Source organism: Tasmannia lanceolata, unplaced genomic scaffold (genome assembly GCF_043159265.1).
Source record: "Tasmannia lanceolata isolate RefF3 unplaced genomic scaffold, GAP_Taslan_0.1 ptg000020l, whole genome shotgun sequence".
Taxonomy (NCBI): Eukaryota; Viridiplantae; Streptophyta; class Magnoliopsida; order Canellales; family Winteraceae; genus Tasmannia; species Tasmannia lanceolata.
In genome coordinates, this window is record NW_027518697.1 from 7053885 (window position 1) to 7069148 (window position 15264).

The 15264-nt window shown below is 37.5% G+C and overlaps 1 protein-coding gene across 3 annotated transcripts; it reads right to left on the reverse strand.

Annotated features, from left to right (window-relative positions):
* Positions 1–3931: 3931 nt before the first annotated feature.
* LOC143854689 (25.3 kDa vesicle transport protein SEC22-1-like) lies at positions 3932–14735 on the reverse strand. Of its 3 annotated transcripts, XM_077364775.1 has the most exons (7): positions 14552–14735; positions 13408–13495; positions 9970–10217; positions 9495–9655; positions 9236–9382; positions 8311–8387; positions 3932–4426 (listed from the first exon to the last, which is right to left on the reverse strand). In XM_077364775.1, exons 3-7 carry the CDS (start codon positions 10155–10157, stop codon positions 4343–4345), a joined length of 657 nt encoding a protein of 218 aa, XP_077220890.1. In that variant the 5' UTR covers positions 10158–10217; positions 13408–13495; positions 14552–14735; the 3' UTR covers positions 3932–4342. The 3 variants fall into 3 exon arrangements, with proteins under 3 accessions (XP_077220890.1, XP_077220889.1, XP_077220891.1); XM_077364774.1 differs by lacking the exon at positions 13408–13495 and having other exon boundaries at positions 14552–14732; XM_077364776.1 differs by lacking the exons at positions 13408–13495; positions 14552–14735 and adding an exon at positions 14390–14508.
* Positions 14736–15264: the final 529 nt, after the last annotated feature.

Consider the following 15264-nt stretch of genomic DNA (forward strand, 5'->3'; position numbering starts at 1 on the left):
GGGGCGCATTCATCATTTCCCCTATAAATTTGCCGGCCATGAAAATCTTTTCTATGGAATATTAACAGCGGTGGTGGGAGAGGGGCGAGGAACGTGTGAGAGGGAGAGTATTGAGAGGCTGTAGGTGAGAAAAGATAGACAGGTGGACTAAAAGATTCTACCGAATCGAGTTTGGTCTATGAATACAAGAAATAATTGTTCAATGAACCTAAGAAATAATGACAACTCTTGATCTCTCTTAATATCTCTTAATTTGAAGATTCAGAGGGAATAATTATCGTTTTATTGATTCTTGTTCTACTAAGCTTATGCTGCTGGTGAGCGACCTCATCATCCATCTCCTTTTTCTTGTATCAATTATTTCACCAACATTAGCCCTCTTTCATATTTGTCATTCCTCAACACTAAACGCTTTTGAAAAAAATTAATCTCTTCAATTTTTTAACCTCTATGGACATGGTGGGTTACTTATTTGGCCATCAGATTGCGGTTCTACGGTCCAGATCAGCTCTGGAGTGACTTGGCTTTAGTAAAACCCTCGTCCTCCCGTAACAGTAATCTGACCATTGGACCGCGACCGATTGCCAATCTATGGCTTGGATTGCACCCGATCGAGCATTGAACATTGCCTCACGTACGATCGGAAAAATTTAAGAGCTCGAATCTCGAATATTCGTTTTATTTCCACAAATCATTTTAAAAAATCTCTTTTATTTTGAAAATCTCCATCAGAGATAACCTCTACTTGAGCATGCAAAGCCCAAGGCAAAGCCCAACCCGGCCCCAACATCCTCTCGAGACTCCTCAAACTATTTTCCACTAAGATGGTGTTGAGGAAGCCATTTTTCCAAAATATTTTCAAATAAAAAGGTGTTAAATAAGCTATATTTAAAACAAGGGAGTGCATATGTCATTTTCCCATTGTAATTTCCCAAATGTAAGTGGGTGTCAATGAATAATGAGGAAATGAGAGGCAGCGTGTGGAGAACATTTTCTAGTGGATAAATTATAAAGAATGCGAATGCGAGTTCAACATTTTGGAAGAAAAGATTGAAAGAACAATCCTAGCTTCACATGGCCATTTAGTCTAACACGGTTTGCATGACCTATGGTAGTGTATATGTGAGTAAAAGGGACACAGCTGGTACTAAAAAGTGTCCTTAGATTTTTATAGGTTTAAGCCCTACTACCTAATACCTATTACTTAACCAACAAGGCAAAAACATATTTATCAAATCTATACCTTTCAAAAAAAAAAAAATTATCAGATCTATGTGGTATTGATCAGGACTGTCAATCCGGAAGGCCCTGCTATGCATGACCACTCACATCATAAGTTGATCCACAAGGTCTCGATCCATGCCACTAAGAGGTTGGGACCATGGGAGATCATATAAAAACTCAATTAGAGGAGCTGTTTAATATAAAAAAAAACTAGGCAAGATAGTCACTGCCTGTAAATGGTCAATTCAAAGTCACTATTACTTTACTAATAAAAGGAGAATTATATACTTTAGAATATATTGCTAGTATTATTATAATGTTGATAATGATAAAGACAAAGCTTTGGGTCATAATCATGGTCACAAGCCGATCTAAGCATAATGATTACCTATGTAAGTTAATAAACTCTATCTAATTTTTTATAACTCTATTTAAGGAGTTTCTCCCCAAATAAGTTAAGGTTACTACATTCTAGGGCTGGCAATTTCACCCGAAAAAGCGGGGATCCGCCCTGCCCCGCTTGGGGAGGGGATTCTCCGATTTGAGTGGGGAAGGGGATTTTAAAAATTCCCCAGTGCGGGGAAGGGGATGGAGTTGGCTTCGCCCCGCATTAATGCCATTTTTTCTTGTATTTTTTTAAGTGTTTTTTTTTTTGGGGGAAAACTACTAGAAACCCCTTGGATCAAAGCATATCTACAAGATTCTCCCAAAATTTTCATAATTTCCATTAGTACAGTTTTGTCTCTGACATAGCTTTTTATGTTTTCTTTTACCCATAATCCATTGGGCATTGTCCCTCATTATATTAGTATATTACCCTTAGAAATCCCTAAAATCTCTCCCTCGAACCATCAATGTAAGGCAACATTAAATTCTTTGAAAATCTCCCTCCCCCAAATAAAGGCAACATCTCTCTGATGAGTGATGAGATTTTATATGGTGTCTGCTCGTATAGTCCATTATTTTTCAAAAAGTAATGTATGGGCTACGCCATAGGATGGTCCAAACCGTCCATTTGATAGGCTACAATTTAAAAGTACTTTACAGGCCACACCATAGATCATCCAAACCGTCCATTTGATGGGCCACAACGTAAATAGATTGTGGCCCAAAAATCATTTCCATAGGATGATTGCAACCCTCCGATCTATAGAAGGTACCATAATATGCAATTCCTCTATAGATCAGAGGGTTGGGATTATCCTATGGAAATGATTTTTGGGCCACAACCTATTTACGTTGTGGCCCATCAAATGGACAGTTTGGATTATCCTACAATGTGCCCATCAAGTGGAAGGTTTGGATCATCCTATGCCTATGGTAGTATGGTGTGCCCATCAAATGGAAGGTTTGAATCTTCCTATGGTGTGGCACGTACAGTACTTTTTGGCAAGTGGGATTGAGAATTAGGGATCTGCTAGGGACTAGTGATCAATTAAATGAATCTGAGAGCAACCACCTTTGTCCCGAGGTTAATAAAATGAATAAGACAAAATCTTAGCCTGTGGGTTGTGTGGCTACTCTCACATGCAACAGCCAAGCCGCAACATACCTGAAGTGATTGTCCCTAGCAAATCTTTAGTTTTAAACCTAACATTTAACAAAGTAAAATGAGAAATTAAATGATTGTCCCCGAAGGATGCGGGGCGGGGAAGGGCATGGGGATGGGGATTAGATATTCCCCGTGGGGAGGGGAGGGGGATTCCCCACCATCCCCGTAGTGGGGAGAGGAAGGGGAGGGGGAAAATTCCCCGCAGAGGGGAAGGAGTAGGGGACCCCAACATCCGGCCCCGTTGCCAGCCCTACTACATTCTCTAACATTTCTCAGTAGCACTTCTGTGCCTTTTGTCTAAACGAAAGCGTTGTCATTAGAACGGTTCCTTCAGAATGAAGGGGAGTCACTCTGCATGGTCACGTTCCATGAACTTCGGCTGCTGTAGGGAACAGAAATTGATAAAGCAGTGAAGAAGGCACCCAAATAAACTGATCATCTACTGTATTACCATGCATCTTAGTTTCAAACTGCAGGCATGAGACTGATAAAGGTTGATTAGATCTCACCTCATAGTCGGGCGATATTAATTACCTGAATCAAGATTATGAAAAAAATAATAATAATAATGTAAGCATATTACAAATGAAATTTAATTGAAAAAGACCAATTTAAGTTATGGTTACCACTTGAGTGGTGCATTCATCTAGATGTCATTGTTGTTGTACACTTGCTCTGCCTAATTAATTTAATATAATCAGCATGTTATTAATAGTTTAATTACATGAGAGAGATATCCATTAGAGAAGTCTTCTAACATTAACGTATGCTCTTCACATCTAGCTTATGTTTCCACTCATTTGCTCTTTTCTCTGTTTCTTCTGTTTGTTGCCGGTGTTATGATGGAGAATTGGGGATGGCTTCCCAGTGTGCAGAATTGTAATCTTGATTTTGATGACAAAACTGATTAGAAGCTGATGTTGATCTCATAAATAAGGGAGCAAATAACTGACATCATAGGAGCCCTCCCGGCCAAACTTTTACATGAAACCAATTTGTTTTTCATAATCAGTAGCCTATCATGGTTGCCAAACATACCCTGAAAGTCTTGAGAATATTTTGTTTTATTGACAGGTAAAACAATATTTAAGAAGCCACCACCCAAATGACACCAACAGAAACCTTATCCAATCTGCAATATTTTGGTAAAAGCTCTTTTCAAAAGTCAATAGTGTTTTGTTATTGATCGGTAAGATAATCCATCTTATCTTAGTATATCTATGGCCGAGTAGACAATACAATTATGATCTCACCACTGAAGTGACTCAAAAGAAGGCCTATTCAAATCAGTTATAGTTGCAGTTATGTAGTGTTACCAACATTAAAAAAGAATTGCTCAAATCTACTGAATTCTTAAGAGTTCATTACCCTGGCAATAAGTTGTAACACCTGGTCAGCTTCTTACAAGACTTGTTCATCAGAAAACTCTGGTGTTTTGCCATTGACGTGGCCGGTGTTGTTGGAGTACCCATTTGAAGCCTCTGGCTCAGATAAGCCGAAAGCTGCTGATCACTGGGAAAGACAAGAAGGCAGCTGCAGAAACAAGATGATAGTGTCTGACGCGCATTACCATATCTTCTTTCTGACCCAAAAGAGGAGAAGGACAACTCCAATCACAATGGCAAACGGAGCCCACTTCCGAATCAACGCCTGCGACCAGTGCCATATGACCCGATAAGAAGCTTCATATGTTAAAATGACACCAAATTTTATTTTTTTCTTTAAATTTGGACGAGATTTCACAAACTCATAAGAAACTATCTAAATTGCAGACTGGGGAGCAGTAACACAATGCAGACATAGGTACATTTTCAAGTAGTGATAGTATGCCAAAGAGTCATCTGATTCAGTTCATTCTTCTTTTGAGCAAAAAGATTGACTTTATGTAGTAGAGAAGAACCGACAAAGGGTCGAACTGAGCCTCAAGAAAAGCAACAGAGGGGAAACAATAATTAGATCAATCAAATAAAGCACAAAAAACCACAAAATGGCTTCAACTATCTTAATCCCAAAAGAGTGAATAGTAAAGAAATAAATTGTACTCCACTAAGAGCACGAACTTCTTGGCACCATGGCGACCAATTTATCTCGTGCCTTTACCACCCAAGCCAAGGACCCATGTTGAAGCGGAGTGATTCACTTGGTATATGCATTCGTAACATGATGAGATGCTTGAAGGAAACAACCTTAGCAACGAATTTACAATGCCACGGCAGATTTCAATCGCCACCTTATAGAGTTTCAAGTTGACATGGTTATGGTTCGAGTGTGGCCAGATCAGTTTCCTAAAGGCACCTATAAGAAGCTAAATTCTAGAAGTGTGGGTCCTTTCAAGAAAGTCAATAAGATAAGTTATAATAATGTATTGGAACTTCCAGGCAACATGAGGACCGATCCAATTTTCAATGTGGAAGATACTCACGAAAAAAAAAGATACTCACTGCCTATCAGGGACAGTATGTTGACGATCCAGCTGCACTACCTACTCCATGGCTCCTTCTCTTCCTAAGGCCTAGGAGGCGATTGAAGGTGTTCTTGATGAACAATTTGTCTTGACAAGAAGTGGCAATTATGAGAAATTCCTAGTCAAATGGAAAGGTCTTCCTTTGTCTAATTGTACTCGGATTACTGCTGAAGAATTTCAACGACTCAGCCCCAACCAATACGGAATGTATCATGCCTTCAACCTTGTTGGATTGGAGTTCTTTCCAGCCAGGGAGAGATGCTAGGAATCAGAAGACTCTCAAGACTTATGAGAGGACGCACAAAGACTAAAGCTCCATAACCTTAGTCTTGGTATGGCATGAGGATAAAGGTGGAGGACATTCGACATTGGAAATTCCCGGGAATATGTCTGGAATTTTGAAATGCCCAACCCCGTTTGGTTGCCATTTGCATTTCATTGGCATGTTTGACCACCGGGTTTGTCGGGTGCTTGTCTGCCCACGTGGACGCCCAGCCAAAGCCAAATGGCAATCCACATATTTAGAGTTTTTTTGCTGGAATATCAAGATCCCTAGCATGTAGAAATGACGGTGACATGCTACTCATCTTCCCGAGAGTTTTTTCTACACATGTTCCGAACAAATTCCGGCAACCAAACGTCCAAAGTGGATCATATGCCGCCCAAATGCCTGACCAGAGCCTTGTAACCAAACAACCTTTGGACGAAGTTCCGAACATCTCCCCCTTGACTGCCAGGCTTTGGAAATGCCGTTTGACTTCTTGTCTTCTCCCATCACACCCAAGCTACCGCAACCAAACAGGGCTTTGGCTTCATTTGGTTGCTAGTAAAAAAAAATTTCATTGGATTTTGTGGAAAAAGGGAGGAGACAAGAGAGGGGACAAGCACTTATTAGACAAGGGTGTCATTATGAGTGGAGAGAGAGGGAAGAGAGAGAGCACCATTCCCTAGAAAATTACATGTGAGACAAGGGTGTCATTATGACTGAAAGAGACAAGGGTAAAGCTGATGTCACCTCCTTTTTTCCACAAAAATCCAATGGATTTTTTTTTTTACCAGCAACCAAACGAAGCATTAGGCAATGTTTGGATTGCAGGAATTCTCTAGGAAAATTTGGAAAGGAAAAATATTTCTACACAAAAATAGACAATTTTAACCAACACTAATCAATTTTTGTTTGGAGGGACCATCAATTTATGATAATTTTCTTCTAAATTAACCATAATCATATTATTTCCCTCTAAATTATGGAAAGAAAACAAAATTGAGATTTCTTGCAATCCAAACAGGGCTTAAAGGATGTTGTTATCAAATTTAGACCGTACAAGTTTGGGTCTCTCTCTCTCTCTCTCTCTCTCTCTGGGGGCGCCCGTGGGCGGGGGGGGGTACTATCATTGGAGCGCCATTATCAATAGTGGCTATATCCCACCATCAGGAACTTATGACATAAGACGAGGTCACTTAAGTGAAGGGAAGGCCCACACTTGACCAAGTCGTCATGGGAGTCATTAAGATTTGACCTAGTCTTTGCCACATGACATGTTCCTATTGGGAGTTGCTTATATGATTAGGATTAGACTTGGAAATTATTTTTAGAATGTTGAATAAGTCAACGGACACATCACAAGACTATTGTTGGTAGGCTAGGATGCTTGTAGTAGGGTGATTCCATGTAAAGGGAGGATTTAGGGTATCAGTCTATAGTTATGCTGGTAGGAGTAGGAGGCCATGTGCAACCAGAAGTAGGAGCAACCCCTTTGGATTTACACAGGGTTTGTCTATAAATGTAAAGCCATTTAATCTTTTGCACACATTATGAATGATATTGATATCCTCAATACCTGATTGACTATCATTGCTCACGAGAGCACCCCTCCGAATTTCGTGAGTGCTCCTACTTTGCTTTCTTAAGTGATTTACTTTCTTGTAAGCCTACAACCTTCACCCAACCCCACAATCACCTCACTTTTCTCCCTTAAACCCTTCACCATACAATTTACCAGAAAAACCCCATTTGCCCATGACCAGCATCAGATCGTATACAATTTACCAGAAAAATCCCATTCACCCACGACCAGCATCGGCTCCTATCAGGTGTCAGACAAACTCAACAAACACAAACCTATGCACCCACAAATGTTTTAAAGAGGGCTTAGAAAAACATACACACAGAATGAGAGAGAGAGAGAGAGAGAGAGAGAGAGAAGTAAAAAGAAAGAAAAATAAAAAACTTAAATCGATTACGATTACGGTTACAAAAGGAAAAATGTAAATAAATAGCAGATGAACTTAATGCATAGGTATAAGCTAATAATATGTGTACATATATAAATGGATATCTGTTAAGATGTCAGAACAATATTAGTGATGTAGACCCGCATGTGTAACAATGTATAGTCAGTTAGTAGTACCACTTAAAGTGTACATGGTAATTTAAAAAAATAATAATACTACTAATACACTGTGCGAGCAAGCAACAATATAGATGGGACCAATTGTTTCCTCATCCAATTCGTTCATTCGTTCATATGATGGCACATAACATGTATGGTCCATATCCCAAATATCTCCTCATGCTTAGGATGCAACCATCTGATTTATTGCCCGCAGATGGGGTCTTTTTTTATTGTTTTTGACCACGGATAGGTTATATATAAAAACAGCAGCCAAGATTCATATTATTCAATAAGTCCAGTATATAAAGGTAGCATGGAACACATACATATTCTGACTCACAGTCTAGAGGCATCATTTAGGAAACAAACTAAGGCACCAGTAGACAAGAAGCAAATATCTACCCAGATTCCTCAACAAAAAAAGTATCATTACAATATTCAAGGCATGTTAAGGATGTTTCGGTAATTGATAGATTAAAACAGAACTTTCATATTGAAGTTGATTATAGAACTTTAATAAACTATTTTTTGTATACATCTGCATAGGTAATAAACTAAGCAACAACCCCAGCATACCAACTAATGCAACATGTGCAACAACAGAAGTTACAAGAAAATTATAGACAATCACAAACATAAGATTCCTGTAAGAAAACACATAAAACAAGGCTAACCTGCCGATTTAGATCTTTTGCCTTATCAGCATAGACGCGAGACTCAGATGTCAACCGGCTTGACAGTTCACTGACCTCTACAAAATTGAAAATACAGAGGGATGTTACAAATGAACATAAGATAAACCTATATAAAGGACAAATATTTACCAAACACAGCTAAAGTAACAAAAATTGCAATTTTATACAATCAACAAAACAAAGGCCAGAGAGTACTCTTTGAAACATAATGTGCTTTCGTAGACATAATCAATCACCATTAAACCCTAACAGCAGCAAATTAACAAAATAATGATCTATACCATGGGTATATACACTCAACAATGAAATTCTCGAAGAACACTCAAAAATAAAAATAAAACAAATACAACAGACTAGATGAGAAGTTACTGTGATAGAACCATCATTGCATTACAAGATTTTAGGTGCCATTCTAAAATACACAACAAAAAATACGGCCTACACATGGTCTAAAAAGACAGAAGCATTGCAACTAGAACGCATCTGTTTGCACGGAATCATATTGTTTCCAACACAATCATGTTGTAGACAGTTCCATAGCCATTGTGTTAGTAATTAGATCATTAGATCCCAATTGGTTTATGTCTATAACAGTATTTATTAATTCATCATTTGCAGCATGGTTAGATTTCCATTAAAATATAGTTACATTTCAACCATCTCCAAATAATTTTTATCTGCTTCTCTTTTAACCCTTTTCTAAATGATATTGAAATGTAACACTTCCAAAGTGCCAGTGCATTTGGTTTCTTAGGGTTCCCATGTATCTGTCTCTGACACTAGCACACTGATCCATGTTCAAGTTACACAGGTCATATAAATTCAACAATTTTATTTGCAAAATATTTCATCGACTATATAAACCAACAAGCCTGGTAAAAGGTAGGAATCAATGAGTACTTACGGTCCAGTTTTTCACCCACACCAAGAACTTCTTGTACATTGCGAGTCATTATTTGATGGACTTCATAAAGTTCATCATTCAATTTTGCAAGGTTCCTTTGAGTGCGGGTGTCCAGATACAATTTCTTGGTCTTCTGTATGAATGTATCTTTTAAACAGGAAAAACCAACAATAAAGGGGAAATAAGAAACATGAAAACCCATACTATAATAAAATCAAGTTACAATGAGGGCATAGAAGAATAAGCATGGAAGACGTACCAAATTTGATAAAAGCATAGGGCCTGGCAGCAGTTTCAATTTGACTGCCATTGACTCTCTCAAATTCATTTTTGAGGTCTTCTAGGTATTGAAATGCAAGTTTCTTCGGATAAGAGCGGTCGCACATAGTTAAATAGCACACACGGCCTTCAATAATATAGCTGTATAGTTCAGTTAAGGAGACAATTAAATCTGAAATAACTGGGTTTAGAAAGAAAAGGTTCACATAACATAATTAAACCTTTGCAATAAAATTAAAATAGAAAAATAAAAAATGCTATTAGAAGAATATCCAAGGGGGACAAAAGAATCCATTCCTTTGTCCCTTACTTGACTGGTTCTACCATCTAGTTCAAGAGAACCTGTTTCTTAACAGATGTCCATATTTAGGCTTGCATAAATTGTATTCTATGGCTGAGGTGTTCTATTATTTGTGGTAAAATAAAAACACCAAACAGCACAAACCAAAGGATACTGGAAAACATAGGGACCAGTTTCAATTGACATTCTTGAAGCTTCGTTCTGCCCCTTCGACAGATTCTTGAACAAAGACTTCGCCTGCTGCTTGTAGAACTCAGCATCTTTCTGATCACGGCCATCATCTAGCCCTTCTGCTAATGGAAGACCATCAGTAACCCGAGCTATCATTGTCAACTTCACCATTTTTATCCTGCTGCCTTGGAACTATAGAAGAACGAATAAAATATGGCTGTCAATCACCACCTGCATGCAGATAAGAAACATGACCAGTTTAGCAATCTCAGTATAAACCAAATAATTCAGCTGAAGAGTAAATTAGCATCCATATTTAGTAGGACAGAGAAAGAAGTGAAAAACCAGATTTTGACTTGAAATATCTGCCATTAGATCTCGTTAACATGAATATGTAGATTGCTTAAATGTTTTTCAATGGTATAGATTGCCTAAATGTGATGATATATGGTAACTGCAACAATATACTTCAAATATTGACGGCATTATAATCCTTGACCTAGGCAGCACACACAATTAAGTATTCAGATGTCTTTCCAATGTGATCCAAGTGACACACAGGAAATCAATAGCTCTCCAAAGGAATCCAAATGCATATCGGGATAGAACACCCATACTTTCAAAATACATGTACAACAGGCACAACAGGAAGTTGCTATAATGAAAACACTTGATAGTACCCCCACAAAACAAGTTTATGTGATATCACTGTATGTCAAAATAAAATAGCATCCTCAACAAATTTGGTCATAGGTATAAGGGCAAGTAAAGTACTGGTTTAGAAAATAACAAACACATCAACTAATTCAAACTCACATATTTTTGATAGAAAAATGAAGAAAATATATTACAAGTGACCCCTATTCTTTAAATATGAAGGCTAACGACCATAATCGTGATCTGCATGCCAAACTGCAAATTCATAACTGCTCTACACTCATATAACTCTCTGGTTAAGCACTTCGATCCGAATGGTGAATAAAAAATACAGATATATATTCAAAACGTCATTACCATCCTAAAAATCACAAAAAAGGGCAAGTTCACTTGCTGAAATAATGCAGGAAACAAGCAACCCGAATGAGTCAAGGGAAACTCGATAAAAATGAGAAAAGAAAATCAGAAAATGCAAAAGAAACTGGTATTGCAATTGTATAGTTTAGCTTCACAAATCTTGTTGTGTAGCATTTTATCTATTTACAATATCTTATAGTTAATTAATTAATTATGACTAAGTCTTATTGTTATATTGTATGACCTTCATTTAACAAACTTAGAAGGAAAAAATAAGAATTGGTGAAGGCAAATAAAAAAAATAACTAAAATCATCAATTTCAAAAGAAGTAACTGGAGGCACATTATAATTAGGTCAATAGAGAAGTGCAACAACAATTGCGAGTAAAATTAATGCATGTAAGCATAGATTTGGTCATTAGTATTCACCAATGTTACATGAATTCCTCTGAATGGGCGATGCACCCGTGTCGGACACATGTCTGATTCCAATACTTTAGAAATTACTGAGACAATTGTTTTTGTAGGTACATAAGTGATGGTTATTTTGGAGGTTGCAAGTTATGGTTGTGGGAGCCACCTTTTGTGTAAGGTCAAACAACTTAAAAGGGGTTGCAACTTGGATTTTCAGTTCACTCAAGTAGGTGCATTTGTCATTTTTCTGAACTGTTTAGATGGGATTTCAAGTCCCACAATTTGCAAAAATTGTATAATTGTATTGATGGATTGATATTGGGACCTAAAACTAGGACGGTTTTAAGGCTTTTGGTACTTTACTTTCTTGGCAATTTGGACCTTAAGTTTTAGATAAAAAAAACTAGATAAAGGTTTTTGCGGATTTTAAGTTTTTGCTAGGGTTCTACTTTACTAGCATTTTTTATGCTTAAATTTTGGAAACAAAGCAAGTTTTTTGTTCCTTGGGAAAGAGGCTTGATTTAAATGAATAAGGCAATAATAAATGGCACAAAGTTTATAGGCAAGTTTGACTGATACTAGGCAGCATAAGTCGATATCCAAGCGTATGAAGGTTGGAAAAGAACAAGTTTATCATGGTAGAGTGGGGCCCAATCCTAATCTGAATCAAGAAATAGTAGATAAAACGTGTTGACATGTCCTTGGTCTTCTTTTTCTTTTTTTTTGAAATGGTAGAATGATTTCATTAGATAAGGGAGCGGGCCGAGGAGGACCACTCCCGAAAGTACAGGAGAAACAATAAAAATAAAGATACAAAAAAACTCTCAAGGAGGGAGAAAGTCAAACCACTCCAATGTCATATGACTAACCCCAACCCTAGCCAAAGAATCCGCCTCCCCATGGGCAGATCTCCGTACATGACTGAAAACAATAGCAGAGCCCGAGATTAGATCATCTATTTCATCAAAGATAGACGAAAATCTCCAAGGAGGCAGCACCGCCCCTTTCAACCATCGAATTACATTGAGTGAATCACCCTTCACAATAACATGTCCTTGGCCTTACTAGTTACATGGTTGTGCAACCAAGATTCAAACACCTTCCACATAGGAGAGACTGAAAGAAGCATTCGAATAATGTAAATCATATATGACATGCATATGATGGGACAAATCGGAGACTAAAGAGCATCCAAATCATGTAGATCATAAACGACATGCATGTAATGGGACAAATTGGAAAGTAAAGCTTGACGCCAAAGATTACTACAGTAAGATGAATCCCAGATACTAATGTTTGGGTAGTCTTTTATACTGGACGGAGATAAAGAAGGTGAGATAGGTGCAATTCATCAAATTTGTGAGAAAGATGCAGTACATCCGATTCAAATTGAAGGGACACGCCTAATTTGTTGGAACCGGCAATAAGAGGTTAATGCAAGATCTGTATGAAGAAAAGTTTCTACCAGGAAATTATGAATGGAGACTTTTATTAAATTCACCGACTCCAAAAGAAGGATGAATAGGCTAACACATACACCGATGAGATCATCAAGTTAGTTACGTGGTCTAGCACATTACAGACTGATGAAGCAATGACCGTATAAAACAACATATGCAAGACAAGCTATTTATCATTTGATTATACATCACAGAAGAGGAGCACTGATTACCCTACAGAGTAAGGAAAATTTAAACACAAAAGGCAGTTGTTTGGATGTTCCAATCACATCTAGTGGAATGGTAACCTCTAGTGAGGCTAATCAAAGGAGTTTCAACCTCGAGAAGTTCAGATAAAAACAAAACATAAGCCAGGGAGTTGGCCACGATTAGTGATATTAATGTGGGTGGTCTCAGATTCAAAAAATTCATGATTATTTTATTTCTTAAAACGTACATATGAATGTTTGTGTGCATGTATACTATAAAGTTTTGCATTTTATATAAAATAAACCAAAATTCAATTAAATTAAACAGATAAAACCCTAACTTACATGAGAGTAAACATATCCAACAGGAAAAGATAACGCTCCCATTGTTCCTTTTATACATGGTATAGATACATAGCTATATCAGCCACACCTACACCAAAATTGTTGGCATTGATGATGAACGTAGAAAAGTGCACCACAAGTGTATACCAATTTGTCACAAGACTGCTGGTCTTAGGAATACGACCTCTAAAAGAAATTCACATTGGAGAACCACTGTGACGGTGTGACCAAATTGTATTTCAGAAAACAGAATTTTAAGCAGTAAAATGCAGCAAGCAGTATAAATGAAGCTGCATAAATCTAACCATAACAGTAACTGCAACATAACCCAAAAGTTATAAAGATAATAATGGGCAAAGGACAAACAGAATATGACCAAACATCAAAACATAGGAAATACAAATGGTATTTGTGAATTATGCACAACAACATATTCAAGACCCACATTCTTTCCAGCTTGAGCACGATCAAAACAAAATGTTTGAAATTCAAAGGGTGTGATGCAGTTTTATGTTCAGGCCTGCAGTGATTTGTTCTAACTGCTTATGCAAGAAAAATTATCTGTTGGGTGTGAGTGTTTTTAATGCATTGTACGACACGTTTCAACATTGTCTACAAAATATTTTCCATTCCCATCTTATTTATCAATCTAGTGCTCTCTTTTATTAATCTCCCTTCCTATTTCTTTCCTTTTTTTTTACTTTTCTTATCAATTTTTTTCAAGAAAGAATGTTAGCATGAAAATATCAAACTGTAAAAGCCTTTTTAGTGAAATAGGGCCCAAATAGAAACAGGGCAATTGAATACAAACAGAAACCCTAAAAAGAATCAAGGGAAAACACAGTAGAAACAGCAAAATCTACGTCATCCTATTGTGTTATCTGTTCAAAAAGGGCTCCAAAGAGATTATCAAAATAGAAAACCATGGATCTACATCAAACAAAAACCTCAAAAAAAGAAAAAAAAAGAAGAAGAAGAAGACCATGAATCTATCTTCATCCAAACCGAAATCACACGCAAATAGAAACTCTCAAAAAGGCCATGGATCTACATTCAAAACGAAATTAACCCCAGACAAAAATCTCCAAGGAGAAAACCCTAGCTAGGGTTTGTAAAACCACAGCAGGAGATCTCGAAACCATACCTTCAAATTCGAATAAAGAGAGCAAAAGACTCTGATTGGAGAGAGACCGATAAACTGCTTCTTTTCTTTCACGAAGCCACGGCAAGAATAATCTCAGTTGCTTTTTAAGATTAAGAGAAGCACGAAATGGATTTTATCGAATGCGCTTCTTTTGATTCTTACTTTGAAGCAAAGAATCAAAAGAAGCGCTCCAAGAAGGTTGTGTTTGGCAACGCGCTTTAGGGTATGTGGTGGGCCCAAACCAGGGATGACCCATGTCCCACCAGATCAGCACCACTGGCTTGTAAATTAAACAATGGAAGATAAAATAAATCCAATGGTTCACATTCAACAGCAGAAAGCCCAAAAATTGGATGGATATGATGATCCTGTGGCTGAACGTTTAAGGTATCTCTAACCCATGAGTGGGCCCGATCAGTGAAGCAGCGGGCCAAACATTTCAGATGTCAAATAACGATCAACATCAGGTTCGATAAAAAAAAAAAAGGAACAATTACCAATGGGGGACAAACATTAGGCAAAATTACCAACAGACCCATGCTTTTCAAAAATTATCAATGAGAGACAAAAGAAGTCTTGTCAGTAAGAGCCAGACGAAAATGCCTTCTGGCATTTACAACACATTTTGACCTTGTTTTTTTCTTTTTCACTCTTCTTTTACTTTTCCATTATTACCTTTTTTTATTTTTTACCCTACCAGTCTTCTTCCTCCT